General features: G+C 48.1%; 3 protein-coding genes and 1 pseudogene across 3 annotated transcripts; 2 read left to right on the top strand and 2 right to left on the bottom strand.

Annotated features, from left to right (window-relative positions):
- Positions 1-14,015: 14,015 nt before the first annotated feature.
- On the bottom strand, positions 14,016-15,335 carry LOC149279750 (histone H2A type 2-B-like). Its single transcript, XM_089500932.1, has 2 exons — positions 14,947-15,335; positions 14,016-14,151 (listed from the first exon to the last, which is right to left on the bottom strand). Exons 1-2 carry the CDS (start codon positions 15,333-15,335, stop codon positions 14,016-14,018), a joined length of 525 nt encoding a protein of 174 aa, XP_089357058.1.
- A 351-nt stretch (positions 15,336-15,686) lies between these two features.
- Positions 15,687-16,067, top strand: LOC149279749 (histone H2B 1.1-like). Its single transcript, XM_089500931.1, has one exon. It carries the CDS (start codon positions 15,687-15,689, stop codon positions 16,065-16,067), a length of 381 nt encoding a protein of 126 aa, XP_089357057.1.
- Positions 16,068-19,380: 3,313 nt separating this feature from the next.
- On the top strand, positions 19,381-19,770 carry LOC149279748 (histone H3-like). Its single transcript, XM_089500971.1, has one exon. It carries the CDS (start codon positions 19,381-19,383, stop codon positions 19,768-19,770), a length of 390 nt encoding a protein of 129 aa, XP_089357097.1.
- A 497-nt stretch (positions 19,771-20,267) lies between these two features.
- LOC149279747 (histone H1 pseudogene) lies at positions 20,268-21,038 on the bottom strand (annotated as a pseudogene).
- Between the last annotated feature and the right edge of the window lie 2,828 nt (positions 21,039-23,866).

Below are 23,866 nucleotides of genomic sequence, written 5' to 3'. Positions count from 1 at the left end.
AGCAGCCCCCACCCCCCCCCCCCGAAAAAAATCAAAAACTGCCAGGGAACAGCACCCAAGGTGTGAAATAATAAATAAATAAAATAATGAATACAGATAATTAATAAAATAAATTATTTAATTTCACCTATTAAATATTAATTTACCCTTAAACTTAATCTATAAATTTATATAACCCAATTATTATTATATTAAGAATAGCCTAATATTTATACATTAAAGAATAACATAAAAAATTATGAATATTTTTAACTAATAATAATCAAATAATTTAAAATAAATTGCATTTCTACTGCTAGTGCCTGGCTGCCTGCCGGTCTTAGGACTTGTAGTTGACAGGAGTTTACTTAGGGGTTATTTATTATTAACGTATTATATTATTTATTTATTATTCAAAATAATAAAGTAATTATTAAGATTAGGTTTTGTCTTATCAGGACGTTTTATGTGCGAGAGTGTGTTTGTGTGTATTAGCGCGTGAGCATACGTCAGTGAGGAAAGGGTTATGCGTGAGAATGTGTTTGTGTGCATGCACCACTGTGTATTAATTATGTATATACTATTTCTTTAACGTGAGTGCGTGTGTATAGAACTAGAAAGGGACAATAACAGGAAAGATCCTTGTGAACTGTGTGTGTGTGTGTGTGTGTGTGTGACCTCCGTAAAACACAGCTTTACATCTATGATCATATAGACTGACCTCTGTATAATAACACACAGCCTGACTTCTATACAAAACCCCCTGACCTCTGTATAAAACCACACACCATGACCTCTGTATAGTAACAAACAGACTGACATGACTATACGTTAATATTGGGGGCCCAGAGCAGCAGACTAGCGTGCCCCCCTCCCCCTGCCCTGTAATCAGCCCTTCGAAGCCTGTATTTTTGTGACAGGGGGAGCCGGCACCAGACTTACTTAAGAGGGCGCGGCTTCAAATTCAGCAGCCGGCACCAATACGGAGACAGGGGAGGGACTATCTAGCCTTCTACTACCTCTCTCATTCTCCTAGCCCCTCCCCCGAGTGTCTGTTTGGATTAACCCCTTCCTTTCTTGTGTCTTCTGGAGATTCCAGATCTGCTCAAGGCAAGAAAAAGTTGGAGGAGGGAGAGAGCGGATGGACGTGAAATTACATTTTTAATATATTTTTTAAATAACATTTTAAATGGATTCCTGCCTTGAATAGGGAGCCGAGTCCCGCTCCTTAGGTATTTAGTTTCTTGTTGTTCTTGTTGAGTACTTTGATGGTTTGGGCAGCAGTCCCGGTGTTCTTGTTGCGGTTTGGCAGCAGTCCCGGTGTTCTTGTTGCGGTTGGGCAGCAGTCCCGGTGTTCTTGTTGCGGTTTGGCAGCAGTCCCGGGGTATTGATTGGTTGCGGTTTGGCAGCTGTCCAGGCGTTCATTGACTTGGTGTTGTGATAAATGAATGCCGGCGAGGAGAGGGAGCCGAACGTTCCTTTAATTGTCACGTAACAGGAGGGGACGCTTCTCCGTGCGGATTGAGAAAGCTCACACAGCTCCCTGACTGCGACTCGGATGATTGACTGCCACGCGGGGGCCACTCTCCCACAGCTTCCTGACGGCCACTCGGCCCCCCCCTCCAGAAGGCCACTCGGGGGCCCCCCTCCAGAAGGCCTCTCGGGAGCCCCCACCCACAGCTTCCAGACTGCCATTTGGGGGCCCACATCCCAATTATTCCAGGGGGCCACCCGGGGGCCCCCTCCAAACGGCCAATGGGGCGACCCCCTCAAACTGCTTCCGGACTGCCACTCGGGGCCCCCCTCCTAAGGATTCCAGACTGCCACTTGGGGCCCCCCCTCCCACAGCTTCCGGACTGCCACTTGGGGGCCCCTTCCCACCGCTTCCTGGCCTCATAATGTGTATTTATACCAGCAATGTATTATATATATAAATAAAGTTAGTTCCATTTATATGTGATGGCTCAGAGTAGTAGTAGTGTTCGACAACTAAATAATGGATAATAAATTACACTGACATACTATATACTGTGCTGCAGAGTATGTTAATGTATTCTGTTACAGTATTATATAATTGTGGCATATTTGTTACATTGTGCATTCTATTTGATAATGTCATATATATATATATTCATTGTCGCTTCCCAATGTTATTTCTTTGATTTACTGTAAAAGTTATGCCATAGTTAGTAAAGGCAGACAGATGCCCAGACTCTTCTTTAATTCTGTGATCAGGCCCCAGTTACCCCTGCATTCCTGTGAAAATATGTTGTCGTTCCATGTCAGTAATGTCACAGAGCTGGCTAGTACGACCGACTACCTCCGCTGACTTGTGCTCCCTTAGCCTTGGACAACACTCCCTTCCCAGATTCCCCAGTCACTAGCAGTGTAGGGTATATAAAAATGAAGAACACTTTATTTTTTACACACATGGCTAGATATAGCCAGCAAAGCGAACATTAACATAAACAGTCAGGTATTGGATTACAACGGCTACAGAACCGCCCCCTTAATCTGGGTAATTTGGACTCCCAGGGGCAATAGGGCCATTAAAGTGATTAACAATACAATGGGGTCCCCACCTCCACTATATATTACTGGCCAACATTTCCAGGGAAAAGAATGGTTTGGCCGGTGTCAGACAATTCTTGCGTGAAAAGAGTTAAAATGCTAGCGTGTTAAATGTCCATGGGTTTTCTAGTGTTTTTTTTAAAATGTATGATTTGATGGGTAAATTGAATTGGCCGGGTTCAACAATGTCCCAAATAACACGGGGGGCAGTGACCACACGTCACATTTCCAATTTGAAAAATGCACACCTCTCAAATGTGGCCTTTTAACCCCCCAGACGAGGACAACAGTCCCACTCGCCAGGGCAGGGAGGCAGGGTCCATAATCTGTGGGTAGCAGGCCTGCGTTCGGTCCTCTCCAGGGGCCCCAGTGATGGACCCTTCCGTCACACACTCCATCACACTGTTGAGGTGTAAATATACTAAGTATGCACTGAGTTCAGACTTTGGAAACTGAGAAACAATTTCTTTTTAGTGCCTGGATTAACTAGCAAATCCGGCAGCACTGAAATCTGGTACAGAAAAAGATAGTAAATATTTTAGTTATCCCACCGCTGCCACCACATATGTCACGGTCAGGACTACTTGCCAAGCTGTGACGGTGTGGAGGGTGTGGGCATGAACAGAGCCGGCCTTAGGTGTTCCGGCGCCCTGTGCAAATTACTCCTCTGGCGCCCCCCCTCTGTCCCTTCAAACTACCCCCCCCTCTGCCCCTTCAAACTACCCCCCTCTGCCCCTTCAAACTACCCCCCCCTGTCCCTTCAAACTACCCCCAACTCTGCCCCTTCAAACTACCCCCCCTGTGCCTTCAAACTACCCCCCTCTGCCCCTTCAAACTACCCCCCCTCTGCTCCTTCAAAAACTACCCCTTCAAACTACCCCCCCTGCCCATTCAAACTACCCCCCCTGCCCCTTCCTTCAAACTATCCCCCCCGCTCTCCCTACTTCTCCTTATCCTAACTTACCTTGAGGAGTCCTGCCGGCATTTCATAGTGAGCGCCGGAATAGTCCGGCGCTCAACATGAGATGCCGGCACCGCAACGGAGTCACGGAGAGTAAGGGGCGTCGAGTGGTTGCTGAGAACCTCACGAGCAACCGCTCGGCGCCCCTGCCCGGGACATAAATGAAAACATTGTTGGTTTTTTTAACTTTATTTAACATCCTCCATGTTAAATAAAGTAAAAAAAAACTTAATTTAACATGGAGGATGTTAAATAAAGTTAAAAAAAACAACAACAAAAAAAAACAACTATGTTTTCATTTAGGTGCAGAGGGGGGGGCAGCGGACCCCGCGGCGGCATCGGAGGAGGACCCCGCGGCGGCGTAGGAGGACTCCGCGGCGCCCCCTGGCATCAGTTATACCAAATGAACCCCCAAATCCTGCCTTTATCCCCTCAGGTAGTCTGCCACCACTCACGATTTTGATACCGGATTTGTGAGAAATCCGAACTAGAACATTTATCTCTCTATATATATATCAACCCACCACGTATTTGCCCGAATATAGGCCGCACCCCCCCCCCTTTAAGTCTTTAAAGTGGGGGTGCGGCCTATATTCGGGGTCTAGCGCCCGACGCCCGGGACATGCGTCCCGTTATGATACAGATCCCCCGCAGCGGTGCTGGGGACCTGCATCCTACTCTCTGATACGCTCAGACAGCCTCCCCTGCCGGAGGTTGTTTATGCTCGCGTCGCCGCAGCCGGTGAACATCTGTGTGATGTACGTTAACAATCTTCCTTTCCGGTACTTCCCGCGGCGGAGGGGGTAGAGTGGCAGCAAATCTCGGGAAGGGGGGGATAGAGTGGCAGCATATCTCGGGGGTGGCAGAATTTTTTTTCTTTAAAAAAGCACCAAATTTTTAGGGTGCGATCAATACGGTATATATCCTCTAGAACTTAATAACAATACGGTAACGTGTTATCCTCTCTTAGAGTTTGTGGATATCTATACTAGAGCCAGAGCCAGAGCTGGCCTTAGGTGTTCTGGCGCCCTGTGCGGACTACTCCTCTGACGGCCCCCCATCCCCAAAAAAGAAAGGAAACTCCCCTTTCTCACTATCTATCCCCTCTCCCCCTTTATCACTATCTACCACCTCTGCCCCATCTCACTATCAACCACCTCTGCCCCTTCTCACTATCTACCACCTCTGCCCCTTCTCACGGCCTCCACCCCGACCCATCTCACTGCCTTCCCCTCCCCTCCTCACTACTTCTCATTATCCTTACTTACCTTGTTGAGTCCTGCGGTGGGAGCGGGAGGCGTCCATCTGCCGTGGTGCATGCGTCACAGCTGAGCGCTAGAATATGACATCATATTTTGGTGCGCAGCATGAAACGCCGGCACCGGACGGAGTCACGGAGAATGAGGGGCACCGAGCGGTTGCTGAAAACTTCACGAGCGACACTCGGCGCCCCTGCCCAGGACTTAAATTAAAACATTGGGGAGGTTTTTTGTTGTTAAATATGTTAAATAAAGTTAAAAACTGTTTTTAACATGGAGGATGTTAAATAAAGTTAAAAAAAAACAAACAAACTAAAAAAACAATGGTTTAATTTAAGTCCCGGCCACACAGGTCGTACACCCCTAAGGCCGGCCCTGACTAGAGCCCAAAGACAGACTTGGATTATGAATATTTTAATAACAAAAAGACAAAGATTACACAGTGCCACAATTACAAAAAAACAAGACGTACAAAACAAAAACAAAATGGCAAACAGTTCTTAAAACGATGGGACTTAAACACAGGACCCTCACTCACGGGTTTCTTCAATAAGCCAGCCTGTGGGTACTCGTTAAGTCCAGATGGTTTCTTACGATGTTGTTCCGATCAGAGTTTATCGTGAAGTTCTGCTTTCAGGTCGCTGCATTGCCCCTAAATCAGATTCTGTTTCAAGAAAACATCCCTCTGACCACATGGCCAATTAGATGACACCTTTTCCAAGAATTGGTTCCCATCTTTGATGTGCCAATAAGTTATGGTGGGGTAAAGGTGATGGAAAACCCCTCCACTTAAGATAGGAATGGAATTCCTACGACTAAGGATCCTTATCAGTTAGGCCATGAATCACCACAGGGGTCCTGGGAAGATGTTAATCCTTCAGGATCACCGGTGTTTTCGGGGGTGATCCTGAAGGAGCGGCGGCGATCCCCGGGTGCCGATAGCTCGGGGTCTTGAGTATATCCTGTCCAAAAGGTTAGGCGATCGGTCGAAGGGACCCCGAGCGGCAGCAGTTCAAAGTTTCCGTGACAGACCGTGAGATACCCCACGGGTGGTGGGGGCACGGACCAGGGGTGGTTCGGGGAAGAGGCCTCCTATAGATTACCGGCTGCTGGGGCTGCCAGGAGAGCAGAGATCAGCCGGCGTGGTAACCGAGGTTGGTAACTTGTTTCTGGCTCTTCATCAAGGTATCAGCTACATCTTTAGAGAGACCTTGTGACGGAACGTCCTGTGCCCCAGACTGGACACATCCGCCAGCCAGCTCCTTCCCTCTCCCAGTCAGCGGACACGCTGTGGCTGTCCGAAGAAAGCAGTCACAGACCAGCACTTCCCTCAATAATGAGACAGGACTTCATGCTTTGAGGTTAAAACAGAACTCTCCTTTTATTACACACAGAATTTATATACAATCTCAATTCAATGAGCACCGAACCCAACCCCCAATCCCATCAGCCATATCCCATCACAAATCCCATCAACCACATACCATCACAAATCCCATCAGTTTCCAGGGGATTTATCGGGTGAGGAGATTAAGAGATACAATGGGTTTCCCCCACCTGTGTTATCCCCCCTGTAGTGCGGGTGCCGCCTGGGCAGACAGGGCTGTGCTGGCTGATTAAGAGCCCCAGACGGATTACAGGATCGTCTCTTTGAAGGTTGGAGCTGCAGCTACATTCAAACAGGTTACAAATAAATATAATAATAATAACTAGACTTGGGCACCAGGGGGCTCTTCGTGTTCGTCTTCGTGCTCGTCTTCGGCAAAAAAAAAAACTTCGTATTCGCCTGGTCCTGTCTTCTCTTCGGGCGAATATTCGCGGACATTCTTCGTGTTCGGGTTTTCTTCGTTTTCCCCGGTTAAGGGGTTAAAACGGGGTTAAAGCCGCTCTTGCGCCAGGAGTTTAAATGTCCGTATGAGCAACTCTATTGGTCGTCAGAAGGGGGCTCATCTGCCATTGGTTGGCTGCTGGCGACCAACAGGGTCGCTCGTACAGACTGTTAAACTCCTGGTGCCGTAATTGTCCGGGAGATCCCGCTGGTCTCCCTGTTCTATCATTTATTAACTGATAGAACAGGGAGACCAGTGGGATGTGCCGGGTAAGTTGCAGCATTGGGATTTTAAAAGTCTGTACAAGCGACTCTGTTGGTCGCTCGTACAGACTTTTAGGCTCCTGGTGCTGTAACTTACCCGGCACATCCCACTGGTCTCCCTGTTCTATCAGTTAAATGTCCGTACGAGCGACCGATAAAGTCGTTCGTACGGACATTTAACTGATAGAACAGGGAGACCAGCGGGATGTGCGGGGTAAGTTGCAGCATTGGGGTTTTAAAAGTCTGCACGAGCGACTCTGTTGGTCGCTCGTGCAGACTTTTAAAACCCCAATGCTGCTACTTACCCGGCACATCCCACTGGTCTCCCTCCTTGTTCTATTAATTCAATGTCCGTACGAGCGACCAATAAAGTCGCTCGTACGGACATTTAACTAATTGAACAGGGAGGGAGATCAGTGGCATCGGCAGGGTAAGTTGCAGCATTGGGGTTTTAAAACCCCAATGCTGCAACTTACCCTGCCGACGCCACTGGTCTCCCTCCCTATTCAATTAGTTAGCATGTGCCGGGTTCAATGTCCGTACGAGCGACCAATAAAGTCGCTCATACGGACATTTAACTAATTGAACAGGGAGGGAGATCAGTGGCATCGGCAGGGTAAGTTGCAGCATTGGGGTTTTAAAACCTCAATGCTGCAACTTACCCGGCACATCCCACTGGTCTCCCTCCTTGTTCAATTAATTAAATGTCCGTACGAGTGACCAATAAAGTCGCTCGTACGGACATTTAACTAATTGAACAGGGAGGGAGATCAGTGGCATCGGCAGGGTAAGTTGCAGCATTGGGGTTTTAAAACCTCAATGCTGCAACTTACCCGGCACATCCCACTGGTCTCCCTCCTTGTTCAATTAATTAAATGTCCGTACGAGCGACCAATAAAGTCGCTTGTACGGACATTTAACTAATTGAACAGGGAGGGAGATCAGTGGCATCGGCAGGGTAAGTTGCAGCATTGGGGTTTTAAAACCTCAATGCTGCAACTTACCCGGCAGATCCCACTGGTCTCCCTCCCTGTTCAATTAGTTAGGGGTTAACTTTGTTTTTTAAAGGGTTAAGGGGCCGTGCAAGTAAGCCTATTGGTCGCTTGCACGGCCCTTTAACCTATGGATTTCCGCTCCCGTTAACCCCTTCGATGCTGTGTTAGATAACGCAGCATCGAAGGGGTTAACGGGAGCGGAAATCCATAGGTTCGCTGTCAGGGGTTACAAAGACCGTGCGAGTGAGCCTATTGGTCACCTGCAGGGTCTTCCTCTGGCATCAACCAATTGGTTGATGCCAGAGGAGGTCCCTGTAGGCGACCAATAGGCTCATTCGCACTGCCCTGTAACCCGTGACGGCAAACCTGCGGATTTCCACTTCCGGGAACTGCCGCGATGCCGCGAAGCCAAGGTAAGTTGGAAGAGGGGGGGTCGAATGGTAGACGAAGACAATCACAAAGATCTTCGTGGCGTGTGTCATCGTCTTCGCCTATGTTTTACCGCCGCCGTATTCTCTTCGGCGTGTCTTCGGAACGAACACGAAAACGCACTCTTCGTGTTCGTTTCCATGTTCGCCCGAAGACGAATGCACAAGTCTAATAATAACAGTGAAGATGAGACATGGTTCTTCACAGACCTGCCTGAATTAAAGTCTCCCTTTCAGGAGCCAAACTGAAAGACTGAAACAGGCGGGATTTGGGTGGAGGACAGGCCGCTGCTGGAGCAGGTCTGGTTTGATCTCCAACCTTAGAGGGCTCTCTATGGACAGACGAATCAACTCCGGGTACCAAATCCTTTTGGGCCAGTTGGGAGCTATCAGAATCACCCGACATCTGTCCCAGGCGATGAGAGGAAGAGGGGGAAAGATATAACCCAGATCGAAGGCCCAAACCTGAGAAAAGGCATCCAGAGCTAAGGGGTGGCCTGCTGCTGACAGAGAATAAAACAGAGGGAGTTTCTTGTTGGCTGTAGTAGCCATGAGGTCGATCTCTGGAACTCCCCAGATCTTCGTGATCTGATGAAATGTCTCATAGCTCAGGCTCCACTCTCCTTCAAGAACAGAAGTTCTGCTTAGGAAATCTGCAGTGACGTTCTCCTTTCCATGGATGAAGACGGCCGAAAGGTGAGAAAGATGAAATTTGCCCCACTTCCCGATCTTTTGACGAAGACTTCCTAACTGAAGACTTTTCGTGCCACCTTGTTTGTTCAGGAAAGCCACTACCGTGCGATTGTCCGACAGAATTCTTACCGCTTTCCCTCGTAGCCTGGACTGCCATGAGAGGAGAGCTTTCCAAACTACCTGAAGTTCCAGCATATTGATTTGAAGATGGCGCTCGTGGTTGGACCAAAAACCTTGACGAAATTCTTTGTCCATCGTAGCTCCCCAACCGGATAAACTGGCGTCCGTGGAAACGACTGTCCAAGAGGGCTCGGTCCAGACCAGACCTGAACCCAGCCTTTTCGCCTGAAGCCACCATCTGAGGGAAGAACGGACGCTGGGAGGAAGAGAGACCTTCCTTGAAAGTGCCAGAACGGATCGATTCCATGACTTCAGGATGAGACATTGTAGAGGACGGATATGCAGAAGCGCCCATGCCACGGCAGGCCTTGTAGAAACCATCAGTCCAAGAAGTCACATGAGAAGCCGTAGACTGGAAAGACGTCTGGAAAGAATCAAGCTGGTAAGGCTGATAATGTTCTGAATTTTGTTCTCCGGCAGAAAAATCTTTTGACACGTAGTGTCCAGGATAAACCCCAGGAAGGGAATTATTCTGGTGGAAAGCAGGTGGGATTTTCGAAAATTGACAATCCATCCCAAATCCTGAAGCATGGAAACAGTCCTGTGAATCTGTTGAGACTCAGCTGATAGAAGCCAGTCGTCTAGGTATGGGACTACCTTGATTATTTCCTGAGGAAAGCCACGACCCCTGATAGTAGTTTCGTAAAAATTCTCGGTGCTGAAGCGAGACCGAAAGGAAGGGTCTGGCACTGGAAATGACGAATCCCTGATGTAGACGGAATGGCCACCCGAAGGAACCTCTGAGAATCTTGCTTGTTGGGAACATGGAGATAGGCGTCTTGAAGATCGAGAGTAGCCAGGAAATCCCCTTCGGAAAGAAGTTCCACGGTGGATTTGATAGATTCCATCCTGAACTTCCTGGAACTCACTAATTGATTTAGAAACTTGAGGTCTTTGATAAGCCTGAAGTCTCCTGATGGTTTGGGAACCACGAAGATGTGGGAGTAAACACCTCTTCCTCTTTGGGCAGCAGGCACTGGGATAAGTACTTGTTTCTTGACAAAATCCTGCACCAGATCCAAAAGCGCCTTTCTCCTGGAAGGATCCGCGGGAGGTGTAGACATCATAAAACGCTCTGGGGGAGTGCTGACAAGCTCCAGACCGTACCCTCTGGAAATGATCCCCAGGGTCCAAAGGTCTGGACAAACAAGAGCCCAAAGGTGGAAAAAAAATTCTCAGCCTGCCCCCTACCGCACAACTCCTGGCGTCAAGGTCTCTTAGCGGCTCCATCTTCATGTTTAGATGGGAAGGGTCTGCCCCTACCATGAAACCGAGCCTGGGGTCGGAATCTTGACCTCTGGAGGACCTGAACGAACAATTTGGACGAAAACGAGGTAAGGGTTTACGTTTAGGCAAGACGTACTTATCCCTAGTAGCCTTTTCCAATAAAGTTTCCAGCTCTTTCCCAAACAGATCTTTGCCAGAAAAGGGAATCACATGTGTCACATAAAAAAATCAGCAGCGCTCTTCACATCTGAGATGCCATGGAGGATATCCTCTTCTCCTGCACCGCTTAGGATATCATCTTCAATTTGTTGAAGCCATAAGCGCATAGTCCTAGCTACTGAGGCTGCTGCAATGCCTGGCTTAAAGATAGCTGCTGAGGCTTCAAAAGATCTCTTAGCTGCCCCTTCTGCCTTCCTATCCATGGGATCCGAAAAATGAGAGGAATCTTCTAAAGGTATAGCAGATCTTCCGGTGGCTCTGGCCACTGGAGCATCAACTTTGGGAGTTGAATGAACAGAGCTCAGATAAATCGTCTGGAAAAGGAAAGAGTCTGGACACCCTTTTAGAGGTAGTTAGCCTTCTTTCCAGGGCCTTCCACTGGTCAGTGATCAGGGCCGGCCCGACAATGGAGCCGAGTGGGAGGGAAGGAGGGAGGGAGAGGAAGGGTAGATAATGGGGGGGGGGCAGGGACGGAGAGAGAGAGGAAGGGTAGATAAGGGGAGGGGGGGGGCGCATTTTAAAATTCGCCCTAGGCGGCATTTTGCCTTGGGCCAGCCCTGTCAGTGATTATGGATTTTAAGGTTTCATGAATAGGAAAAACCTTAGGTTTCTTAAAGGAGCCCTGGTTTGTCTTTTGGCTGCTCTTCTTCCAGATCCAGAACAGCCCTTACGGCAGTAACCAGCTTGTTTACTTCTTCTGCTGGAAAGAAGAAGGATTATTCCGATAGTTCCCCATCCTCTAGGGATTTGGGATCTTACATCTGCCATTCCTTTTCAGAATCTGAAGTGTACGGATCCTGACCAGAGGGCCGGAACCCAGGCCGAGGGTCTAGGCTGAGGTAAAGAAAACATAACAAAGGTTTTAATCTGCTGAAACGTGGACTGAAGCTCAGCCTTCATCCATTCCTTGAATTCTGAAATGGACTCCTCTCTGGCTTTGAGGCAGGATGAGCAAAATTTCCTAGAGGCGTCAGACATTGAAGCCTTGCAGTTTTTACAGGCAAAATGTTTCGTCTTGGATGCAGCCTTCCTAGGGGCTGGTGATTCTTCAGGGAGGTCTGGCTTATCTAGTGACATCCTGATAATAAAGGATAGGAGACGGTTAAAACAAAAAGAAAAAACAAACGCAGACAAATTCCCATAGACTCATAACCTACTTGGGTTAAGAGGCAGAAAACACCAGAACAGAAAATCTCAGGAAGCCAGGACTCTTCATCAGAAGAAAACTACAAACTAAAAGCAGTACAAGATAATAAAAAACCTTACCAAACCAAGGGAAAAAGGTCCAGAAAACCGCCAAAAAACCTTCTCTGACCTGAGAGCTGCTTACAGATCTGCCCCCTTCCTGACCTCAAATGCCTCCTGGCAGACTGAGAGGAAACCGGAAGCACGCCACCGCAAAGATCAGACGCTTCCTGTCTGAAATCGTCGGCAGACTGAAGCAGAGTACCGGCGTTCTGCTTCCAGTTACTCCGCCCAAGGGCTGCTAAAGGTAAGTAGGCTAGAGTCCTACCGAGGACCCTGAGTGAAGGAGCCTTTCCCTGCTCCGGTAAACAGGTTCCTACCGAGGACCGGACCGGAGAGGGCTAAAATGGCCGAGAAACGCTTGCCCGCTACCCAAAGCGGGACTGCAGCGCTGGACAGGAGAGCTCTGCCACGAGCTCTGAAAACAACAAATGGGGGATGTACCTACCCGGATAGGGTAGGAAAGAACTGTGGGTAAAAGGGAGGTTCTGGGGGTTTAAATCTTCCCTGCCCTATTCGGATAGGCGGAGCTATCTCCTATGCTACCGGTAGTAACAAGGGAAATTTATCCTCACTCTCGTGGACTATGCCACCCGTTACCCCCCTAGATTTGCTTAGAGAGCACTGGCAGGGACCGAAGGGCCGACCATAGTAGAGTATGTGTTGGACATGGTCCAGGAAAACCTTCAAGTGGCGCAAGGTTGGCAGAAACGGTGGTACGACTGAACCGCCCCGGAGCCGCGCCTTTGAAATAGGGCAGAAGGCCCTAGCGCTTAAACGATCCCGTCAGGATAAGCTGCAGGTGGTGTGGCAGGGATCGTATCGGGTGGTGAAGCAACTGTGCAACACCACCTACATGGTAGCTAAATGTGCAGACAGAAGGATCCAGCGAACCTTCCGTGTGAACATGTTGAAAGCCTACCAGGAGCGTCCCGAGGAAGTAGCAGTTATTTGCACCCCGGCGATAGATGACCCTGAGGGATTACCGTTGCCCCAGGTAACGTCGGGGACGAGGGAACTTGGCACGATATAGTTAGCGGTGCAGTTAGGGGAATTCCAGAAGTCCAAGTTCACCAGCTGTTAGACCAGAGAGGCGGCTTACTCTCTGCCCTCCCCGGATGCACCACCGCGTGGAGACTCCAGGGCAGACCCCGTTACGCCAAGCGGCGTACCGAGTTCCTGAGTCTGTCCGAGAAGGGATGTTAATGGAGATTAGGGAGATGCTCGATCTCAGAGTGATTGAGCCGTCCGAGAGCCCCTTGGCTTTTCCGGTAGTCCTAGTGCCTAAGAGAAATGGGACGACCCGGTTCTGTGTAGACTACCGCAGGCTCAATGACCGGACCGGACACGTACCCCATGCCCCGAGTAGATGATTTGTTACACCGCATCTCTCATGGTAAGAGAGATCGGCCTTCATCACCCCATTGGGACTATACCAATTTAGGGTAATGCAGTTTGGGTTGAAGAACGCTCCAGCGACGTTCCAAAGGATGATAGATCGACTCCTCGATGGCCTCCAGGACTATGCTTGCGCGTCGCAATCGGAGTTAGCCACCTAACCAAAGAAACAGCCCTAAGCCGACCCGTTGGGGTCTAGCCGGGTCTGTCACTGGAAACAAAGGGGGGAGTAATGTGATGGTTCCTAGAGTCACCCTACCCCTCAGTTAATGTTATCCAGTGACATGAAACTCTTTGATGTGTTATTAATAAAAATGTATATTATTGCCTTATTTTGTAAAAGTTTGCACACGGCACACTAAGGTCTGAGAGATAATCTAATAAAGATAATGTGTGCTCTTTATCTCCAAGACTTAGTGGTGCCGGTTGCCTACAGATTGCGGGGAATTATTGTCCTGAAGGGAGAAGTCGCTCTTGGTGGAGAGGGAGAACCTGAGGTCCCTGGTCGGTCCGTCACACCGACACTAGCGGAGCAGGTTAGGTGATAAAAAGGTCATAAATCAGACACACATCTTCCCTCCCTGCCCAGACGGTCCGGCACCACGCTTAGGCAACCGAGCCCCGCAATATCCGTAGGGACCCCGAGCGGCAGCAAATCGAAGTTTCCCCGGGACAGCCGGCGTTTGTACGATAGCCGCACAGCCTGATTGCCACCTCTCTAGCGGCTACAGTGACAAGGGATCCCCAGTCTCTGCGAGGGTGTCTGGGCTACGAGAGCCGAAGTCCATGGGTAGAGCAGGTGATACATGGATGAGGTAGGACGGGAAGGGGAGCCGAGCGGCAGTAGGTTGACGCTTCCCCCGGGATGGACCGCGGGACAGCTGGCGTGGATCCGATAGCCGCGCTGGGGCAGTTATGGTTAATGAGGGTATTTAGGGGCAGTAATGGTTAATGGGATGTTTAGGGTTAATTTAATGCTGAGGACTGAGGGTTAATTTAATAAAGTTAACTAAAGGTGCAGTTAGAGGTAAAGCAATCTAAAGGTGGACAATCTAAGGGGAATCTAAATCCTGGGGGCAGTGAAAATTATTAATGTATTTATTTATAAAAGTATGGTGTCAGTGATATTCTCTGAATGGTTTGAATCTCTGAACGATTCTCTGCCTTCAGTGACATCGCTAGAGTAGGCAGGCAGGAGGGTTCATTGACCCTAATGAAAGGGGAGGGGCCAATCGTTAATTTGACTGCAGGGAGGGACTGGGCAAAAGATTCGGATCATGAATCGGATCATTTCAATGAACGACTCGAAATGATCCGATTCTGCCACTTTAATTTGCGGTAAACCACAATTTCCTATGCAATGCTGCCACCGTGTGGTAGCACTTGCCCACCCACCTTTCTTGAGAACCATATTTATCCATTTAAGTGCTGGCAGCTTTGCCTCGAATTTTAACCCTGAAACGGACGGGGGGGTAGGGTGTATGATGTAGTTTGAATGAATGGTGTTTAGCCACCGTTAAGCTCAGCAACTAAACATCGGGCTGAACATCTGCAGTGGAAAGCAGTTGCCTTTAAAGACGTTTGCAGCAAGTTTATAGCAAGGGAAGATATAGCTTGTTCCAGAGATTATGGGTGGCTCTGAAAAGAGCCTTTGGTGGTGTTGGCTAATTGCCCTGCGGTTACCGATTACTGCACTTACTTGCTCTTGGCAGGTTTGTGGCTCTCTGTTTTCTTGGGCAAGAGCACCACCTGGATGTTGGGTAGAACACCTCCCTGAGCAATGGTGACCCCGCCGAGCAGCTTATTGAGCTCCTCGTCGTTACGAACGGCGAGCTGCAGGTGGCGAGGAATGATACGGGTCTTTTTGTTGTCGCGTGCAGCGTTACCAACCAACTCCAGTATCTCAGCAGTCAGATACTCCAACACCGCTGCCAGATACACGGGTGCGCCGGCGCCTACTCTCTCGGCATAATTACCCTTGCGAAGAAGCCTATGCACACGGCCGACAGGGAACTGCAGACCAGCACGGGAAGAACGTGTCTTCGCCTTAGCGCGAACCTTTCCACCTTGTTTTCCTCTGCCAGACATGCTTTCGCTCAAAACCGCCCACGCGAACAAGTGATTAAGAAGTATGTTACAAATAAACGCCGCTCACTTACCCAGCTATTTGTAGCTTCCAACCGTGACACTATTCGTCACTGATTGGTTCATTTCCAAAGCAGCCAATCGGGTGGAAATAGTCTGAGACACCAATCGGTGTAGGCACTGCGGTTCATGGGCGGCCGCATCTTCTCACGTGCCAACCTCATCGAATCGGACGCGAGACAGCAGAACGGCCTTATTTGCATGCGCTGCCTATAAAGGGAAGGGCCCAGCGCAGTAACACTTCAGTGTTCATCACGTTCTCTTGCGTTGCGTGTGGAAAGGACAGTAGACGCAATGCCTGATCCAGCGAAAGCTGTGCCTGCTCCGAAGAAAGGCTCTAAGAAAGCTGTTACAAAGACCCAGAAAAAAGATGGGAAGAAGCGCAAGAAGAGCAGAAAAGAAAGTTATGCGATTTATGTCTACAAGGTACTGAAGCAGGTGCATCCCGACACTGGCATTTCCTCCAAGGCCATGGGCATCATGAACTCCTTTGTCAATGACATTTTTGAGCGCATTGCCGGGGAAGCTTCACGCCTAGCCCATTACAACAAGCGTTCCACTATCACTTCTCGGGAGATTCAGACTGCTGTACGCCTCCTCCTTCCTGGAGAGCTGGCCAAGCACGCTGTGTCAGAGGGCACCAAGGCTGTTACCAAATACACCAGCGCCAAGTAAAGTTCTCCTCGTTCTCTCACTTTTTAAACAAAGGCTCTTTTGAGAGCCACCCACATGGTCTGTCTCAGCGCTATGTAACTGATCTAGCCCCTTTTGTCGGACTGCTAGGTCTGGGAAGAGCATTTGTGATCATTGAAATGTACTCCTCACTCCTCCAGGTTAGCTGGGGTATCGTGCCCATCGACCAGACTGCTTGGGAAGAGAAGCCCAAGGTGAAGGGGCTCCTGTTATGGCAACGACCTTTTCTCCTGCCGGGACTATAGAGATTAACCCCTTCACCGCCAGACAGAACCAGCGTTGCAGAGAGAAGGGGCTGCTTTACCACTGCGGCTAGCCGAAGCTGAGCTACATCGTGGGGCTATTGACTAAGCCATGACTCGGTAGTGTCGTGGGTAGGACATGTGGCACACGGACAGGATAAGACATGAGGGGACAAAGGCATAATCAAAATCACACACATACTGGGACATACAGAATTAAGATAACCACACACCAGACGGAACCTACTAATCCCGGGCCGGCCCCCATTCAAGCCAGCCTTTGGAGGACACCAGCTGCTGATCCCAGCACATGTTCTGCAAACGGGCCCAACTCCCAGCACTCCGATCCTGCCAGTAACTCAATCTATAGCCAGACCCAGCCACTATTAAGCTGGTTATTTCAAGGTGTGAAGAAGTGAAAAGTTATGAAAAACCAGTCCGTATATTAAGTGTGTAAAAATAAATAAATAAATAAATCGAGGGGGATACTACCCTTAGTTTCTGGACCGATTACACAGCTGCGACCTTGTAACACACTCTCCAGGTGCAGAAAATTCACAACACAATCCAACCAGGTGCGCTCGTGTTAACCGATAAAATAGAATAATGTAAAAAAAAAAATAATAGTGTAGACGTATAGTCAATCAATTAAACGGATCAGTATGTTATATGCACTCACAAGTATACGTGATGCTTCAAAGTGAAAGAAAAGTCCTCTATAGGCCCGTCTGTCTGCTTGCATATGTGGACAAGAAACACAAAAACCAAACAAACATGGGATAATATCTTTCAGGGAGGGAGTACCATAAGGTGGTGGATGCACTTACTCTTATGTAGAGAGTGTTCAGCGTTGGATCCCCAGAGGGGACTTTTTTATTCCAGTACTTCTATCTTTTTTGATTACTGGTTTTTAATACATTCATTTATTTTTATCTTTGGACATAACGGACTGATTTTTAAATATTTATCTATTTATTGTGGCGATATTTATTTATTTATTTTAAAATCATGTACTTGTAGTCCATTAGGTACTTTTTGTATAGGGCTTTGCCCTCAAATAAATTCTTTTTTGATTAACTACTTTGTTGGCTACTAACTTATGGTAGCTTCCTATTTCGATACTACATTTTTTGGGAAGAACTACTAAAGACCAACACGAGACTGCAGACAAACGTAAAGGAGAAATCTATCAGGAGCCACCCTCTGGGGATCTCGTTGGTTGGCTGGAGAAGCTTCCAAGCGTGCCTCAGACACCGATTGGCTATTTAGGAATATTAAAAGCCCGCCCGCGGGAGATCGCTTTCGACGATCCCTCATTTACCACTAGGTGGCAGCATATCGCTGTAAATAAACGCCAAACGGAGACCAAGATAAAGGCGGGCTGTTAGCTTTCGCCGTATCGCTGTTAACGGTCAGCCAGTACACAGGTTCACTAGGTAGGAGGCTGACCAAAAGAAAGGAGATCAAATAAATTAACAAAAAAAGAACCACAGCTAACGAATAAATGACCGATTCGAGCATTTAATAAAATAAAATAAAAAAACTCTCCACACCGAAGTCTCCACACCGAAGGCTGGCTTTTTCAAACCCTCGTCCTAGCCTATGAAAAAGAGGGGCGTGATTAAGCGTATCCAATCACATTTACCGCTACTCTATAAAGGGCTTGAGTTGGCCACTGAGTAGTGATGGGAAGTTCGGATCATTAAAGTGAATCGGATAATTTCGATTCGTTCACTGAAATGATCCGATTCATGATCCGAATCTTCGGATCACTCAGTGTGCCTGCACGGAGTTACTGTTTTCCAGTAACTCCGTGCAGGCACACTAACAATTGGCCCCGCCCCTTTCATTATGAATCCTCCCCCCTGCCTCAAGTGATGTCAATGAAGGCAGAGAGTCGTTCAAAGATTCGAATCTTACAGTGATCCGGATCACTGTAAGATCCGGATCACTGTAAGATCCGGATCTTTGAACGACTCTCTGCCTTCATTGGCATTCTAATCATTCAGAGAATATCACCATACTGTTATAAATAATACATTAATAATCACTGCCCCCAGGATTTACATTCCCCTTTACCTGCACCTTAAGCTAACTTTATTAAATTAATTAAATTAACCCTCACCATTAAATTAACCCTAAACACCCCATCAACCATGACTGCCCCTAAAATTAACCCTTAACACCCCATCAACCATGACTGCCCCCAAATTAACCCTAAACACCCCATTAAGCATAACAGCCCCTAAATTAACACTAAAGACCCCATCAACCATACCAATTTATTTGGTAATTTATCTGGAGTACATGCAATTAATTTAGGGGCAGTTATGGTTAATGGAGTATTTAGGGTTAATTTCAGGGGCCGTTATGGTTAATGGGGTCTTTAGGGTTAATTTCAGGGGCCGTTATGGTTAATGGAATCTTTACGTTTAATTTCAGGGGCAGTTATGGTTGATGGGGTATAAGGGTTAATTTTATGCTGATGACTGAGGGTTAATTTAATTAATTTAATAAAGTTAACTGTAGGTGCAGTTATAGGTAAAGGGGGGCCAAGTCAGGGGAATCTAAATCCTGGGGGCAGTGTGAACTTTTTTAATGCATTTATTTATAAAAGTATGGTATCAGTAATATTCTCTGAATGATTTGAATCTCTGTAAGATTCGGATCCTTGTAAGATCCAGATCCCTGTAAGATTCGAATCATTCGACTCTTCGGATCATTCGACTCTTCGGATCATTCGACTCTTTGAACGACTCTCTGACTCTATGAGTCATCGTTCCTGTGTGAATTAATGAGCTGTAACCTGACCCCAGAGTCTGTGTCTGAGTGCTCTGCAGATGACTCACAGCTCTAGGATCAGGTTACAGCTGCATGATTCACAGACTGAACCGCTACAAATGAATCGTTCAGTCTACTGAACTGATTCATCCGGATCCCTAAAAAGAACCGGATCAAATGAACGATTCGTTTATGATCCGGACATCACTACCACAGAGTCGTTACAGTTACGTTGTATCCGTCGGTGAATCAGATCGTTACGCAGAAGTAGCATGGCTCGCACCAAGCAGACAGCCCGTAAGTCCACCGGAGGAAAGGCTCCCCGGAAGCAGCTGGCGACCAAAGCTACCGGGGGCGTGAAAAAGCCACATCGCTACCGCCCGGGCACCGTAGCTCTTAGGGAAATCCGCCGTTACCAGAAGTCTACGGAGCTGCTTATCCGAAAACTGCCTTTCCAGCGGCTGGTCCGTGAAATTGCTCAAGACTTCAAGACCGATCTACGTTTCCAGAGTTCTGCTGTCATGGCCCTCCAGGAAGCCAGCGAGGCATACCTGCTGGGGCTTTTCGAAGACACCAACTTGTGCGCTATTCACGCTAAGCGGGTTACTATCATGCCAAAAGACATTCAGCTGGCTCGCAGGATCAGAGGTGAACGTGCCTAAGTAAACGCGGTGTGGGGGAACGCTGTTTCCCCATCACCCTCCCACAAAGGCTCTTTTAAGAGCCACCACATTGTCATTCAAACGAGCTTGTGTTTTGTGTTTCCCTTCGCATGCATGAAATGAACCCTGTTGCTCGCGGCCAAGCTTGAAACATCTCACACCATTATCCCATTACCGAGCGAGCCGTTGAGCGGCCGAGTCCCCGGCTGGACATAACGAGTAACGGCAAAGCACAATCTTTAAGCCCGCCCCTTATCTCTATTCTGTTACGGACAGGGCTCCGAGCGAGACCGCTGTCCGAATATGTCAATCCACGCTTAACACACAAGTATGGGGCTAGGCTTTCAGCGGGTGGCCCACATAGCCGCGGCCGGGCGATTAAACGCTTTTTTAAAATCTTTTTCGGAGGATATGATGGTTCTGAAAAGAAACTTTTGTGTGAAGAACTAAGTGGGAAAGCACACACCAGAAGCGCTCCAAAACCCACACCCCCCTTCTCACTTTTTGGGGGCTGCCTTTTTAGCCTTGGGCTTTGCGGGGCTTTTGACTGCCTTGGGCTTTGTGACCTTCTTAGCTGGGCTTTTGCCAGCTTTCTTCGCCTTAACCTTAGGCTTCTTGGGACTCTTGGCAGCAGCCGACGTTTTCTTTATCTTTTTCGGGCTTTTCTTCACTCCTGCAGGGGCTTTCTTGGGCGACTTCACAACCTTCTTAGGGGCTACTTTTTTAGGCTTTACGGGAGTTTCCTACTTCTTTGATGTCTTCTCTTTGCTCTCCAGCTGCTTCTTGTTCAGCTTGAAAGAACCAGAGGCACCGCTGCCTTTCAGCTGGATCAGGGTCTCTTTAGACACCAGACCCTTGAGAGCGAGCTTCAGGCGGCTGTTATTCTTTTCTACGTCGTAGCCACCAGCAACGAGTGGTTTTTTAAGAGCTGCGAGAGACACTCCGCTGCGCTCCTTGGACGCAGAGACTGCTTTCACAATAAGCTCGGAGACACTGGGACCGGACTTCACAGGACGGCTTTTTGCAGCTGCCGGCTTCTTCGGCTGTTTCTTCTTGGCAGAGGTTTCTGCCGGCGGAGGCGCCGGGGAAGGAGCTGTCTCGGCCATCTCAATGCCTGGATCCCGCCACGAAAGAGCTGCAATCGCACGTAAACACGGGGTTAAACCGCCAGAAGTTTGGCTTTTATAGACGAGCTGCCGCACATTCATTGGTTCATGAGCAGTAGCCTGCGAGTCTATGATTGGACGCCGTTTCTGAAACCTCCCCATGCTGCCGATCGCCGGGGCATCGCTGGATTTGCATTCAGGGGGAGGTTGAAAGGAAAATATACTTACCGTTTGCGCGTAAAGTCTCATCACACTTCTAATTCAAAGCAGTTAAATTTCCTACACCGTGCAGCCCCCACCCCCCAAAAAAAAACAAAGCGAAGAGAGAGGGAAAGCGGCGCTGAGTGGTTTTCGCTTACCAAGCTGTCAGTACCCGCTCGGCGCCCCTCTCTCTCTCTCCTCTGCGGCGAGTCTCCCTGTTCGGTCTCGGTGCCGCCTTGTAATGCTGAGTGCCTGAAGATTTCCGGCGCTCAGCATTACGAGCCGGCACCGAGACCGAACAGGGAGACTCACCGCAGGACTGCTGAAAGGTAAGTACAAGGGGGGGGAGGAAGGGTAGATAATGGGGGGAGGATAGATAATATGGGGGGGGGGTAGATAATGTGGGGGGGAAGCAGGGACGGAGGGAGAGGAAGGGTAGATAAAGGGGGGAGCGGCATTTTAAAATTCGCCCCAGGCGGCATTTTGCCTTGGGCCGGCCCTGATCTCACCTATTAAAGATTAATTTACCCTTAATCTTAATCTTAAATTTATATAACCCAATCATTAATTATTATTAATTATTATATTAAGAATAGCCTAATATTTATACATTAATTATGAATATTTTTAACTAATAATAATCAATTAAATAATTTAAAATAAATTGTATTTCTACTGCTAGTGCATGGCTGCCTGCCGGTTTTAGGATTTATAGGATTTATTTATTATTCAAAATAATAAAAGCAATTATTAAGATTAGGTTTTGTCTTATCAGGACGTTTTATGTGCGAGAGTGTGTTTGTGTGTATTAGCGCGTGGAAAGGGTTATGCGTGAGAATGTGTTTGTGTGCATGCACCACTGCGTATTACTGATGTATATACTATTTCTTTAACGTGAGTGCGTGTGTATAGAACTAGAAAGGGACAATAACAGGAAAGATCCTTGTGAATTGTTTGTGTTTGTGTGTGTGTGAACTCCGTAAAACACAGCTTTACATCTATGATCATATAGACTGACCTCTGTATAATAACACACAGCCTGACTTCTATACAAAACCCCCTGACCTCTGTATAGTAACACACAGACTGACTTATGACTATACGTTAATATTGGGGGCCCAGAGCAGCAGAGTTGACAAGGACTAGCGTGCCCCCCTCCCCCTGCCCTGTAATCAGCCCTTCGAAGCCTGTATTTTTGTGACAGGGGGAGCCGGCACCAGACTTACTTAAGAGGGCGCGGCTTCAAATTCAGCAGCCGGCACCAATACAGAGACGGGGGGGACGACTATCTAGCCGTCTACTACCTCTCTCATTCTCCTAGCCCCTCCCCCGAGTGTCTGTTTGGATCAACCCCTTCCTTTCTTGTGTCTTCTGGAGATCCCAGATCTGCTCAAGGCAAGAAAAAGTTGGAGGAGGGAGAGAGCGGATGGACGTGAAATTACATTTTTAATATATTTTTTAAATAACATTTTAAATGGATTCCTGCCTTGAATAGGGAGCCGAGTCCCGCTCCTTAGGTATTTAGTTTCTTGTTGTTCTTGTTGAGTACTTTGATGGTTTTGGCAGCAGTCCCGGTGTTCTTGTTGCGGTTTGGCAGCAGTCCCGGTGTTCTTGTTGCAGTTTGGCAGCAGTCCCGGTGTTCTTGTTGCGGTTGGGCAGCAGTCCCGGTGTTCTTGTTGCGGTTTGGCAGCAGTCCCGGGGTATTGATTGGTTGCGGTTTGGCAGCAGTCCCGGTGTTCTTGTTGCGGTTTGGCAGCAGTCCCGGTGTTCTTGTTGCGGTTTGGCAGCAGTCCCGGTGTATTGATTGGTTGCGGTTTGGCAGCTGTCCAGGCATTCATTGACTTGGTGTTGTGATAAATGAATGCCGGCGAGGAGAGGGTGCCGAATGTTAGGTTAATACGTACGTGTTTGTTTTGTATTAAATATATAAAGAAAAATACGTTATTTTTGCAGTTGTAAAACCTGTTTTTTTTCTCAAGCATAATTAAGACATTCAGAACGAACAAAATACGTTGCGAACGTTCCTTTAATTGTCACGTAACAGGAGGGGACGCTTCTCCGTGCGGATTGAGAAAGCTCACACAGCTCCCTGACTGCGACTCGGATGATTGATTGCCACGCGGGGGCCATTCTCCCACAGCTTCCTGACGGCCACTCGCCCCCCCCTCCAGAAAGCCACTCGGGGGCCCCCCTCCAGAAAGCCACTCGGGAACCCCACCCCACAGCTTCCGGACTGCCACTCAGGGGCCCCCCTCCCAAGGATTCCAGACTGCCACTCGGGGGGTCCCCTCCCAAAGCATCCGGACTTCCACTCAGGGTTCCCCTTCCCACCGCTTCCTGGCCTCATAAAGTGTATTTATACCAGCAATGTATTATATATATAAATAAAGTTAGTTCCATTTATATGTGATGGCTCAGAGTAGTAGTAGTGTTCGACAACTAAATAATGGATAATAAATTACACTGACATACTATATACGGTGCTGCAGAGTATGTTAATGTATTCTGTTACAGTATTATATAATTGTGGCATATTTGTTGCATTGTGCATTCTATTTGATAATGTCAATGTTATTTCTTTGATTTACTGTAAAAGTTATGCCATAGTTAGTAAAGGCAGACAGATGCCCAGACTCTTCTTTAATTCTGTGATCAGGCCCCAGTTACCCCTGCATTCCTGTGAAAATATGTTGTCGTTCCATGTCAGTAATGTCACAGAGCTGGCTAGTACGACCGACTACCTCCGCTGACTTGTGCTCCCTTAGCCTTGGACAACACTCCCTTCCCAG

Source organism: Sceloporus occidentalis, unplaced genomic scaffold (assembly GCF_023333645.1).
Source record: "Sceloporus occidentalis isolate IW3139 unplaced genomic scaffold, rSceOcc1.0.p SCAF_161, whole genome shotgun sequence".
NCBI lineage: Eukaryota > Metazoa > Chordata > Lepidosauria > Squamata > Phrynosomatidae > Sceloporus > Sceloporus occidentalis.
This window is presented reverse-complemented; position numbering and strand designations above follow the sequence as displayed.

Coding starts and splice junctions, on each gene's coding strand:
- LOC149279749 (XM_089500931.1), top strand. CDS start 15,687: ATGCCTGATCCAGCGAAAGCTGTGCCTGCTCCGAAGAAAGGCTCTAAG.
- LOC149279750 (XM_089500932.1), bottom strand. CDS start 15,335: ATGTCTGGCAGAGGAAAACAAGGTGGAAAGGTTCGCGCTAAGGCGAAG. Junction 14,152..14,946: donor CACAAACCTGCCAAGAGCAA/GTAAGTGCAGTA, acceptor TAACTGCCCCAG/CGCGGCTATCGGATCCACGC.
- LOC149279748 (XM_089500971.1), top strand. CDS start 19,381: ATGGCTCGCACCAAGCAGACAGCCCGTAAGTCCACCGGAGGAAAGGCT.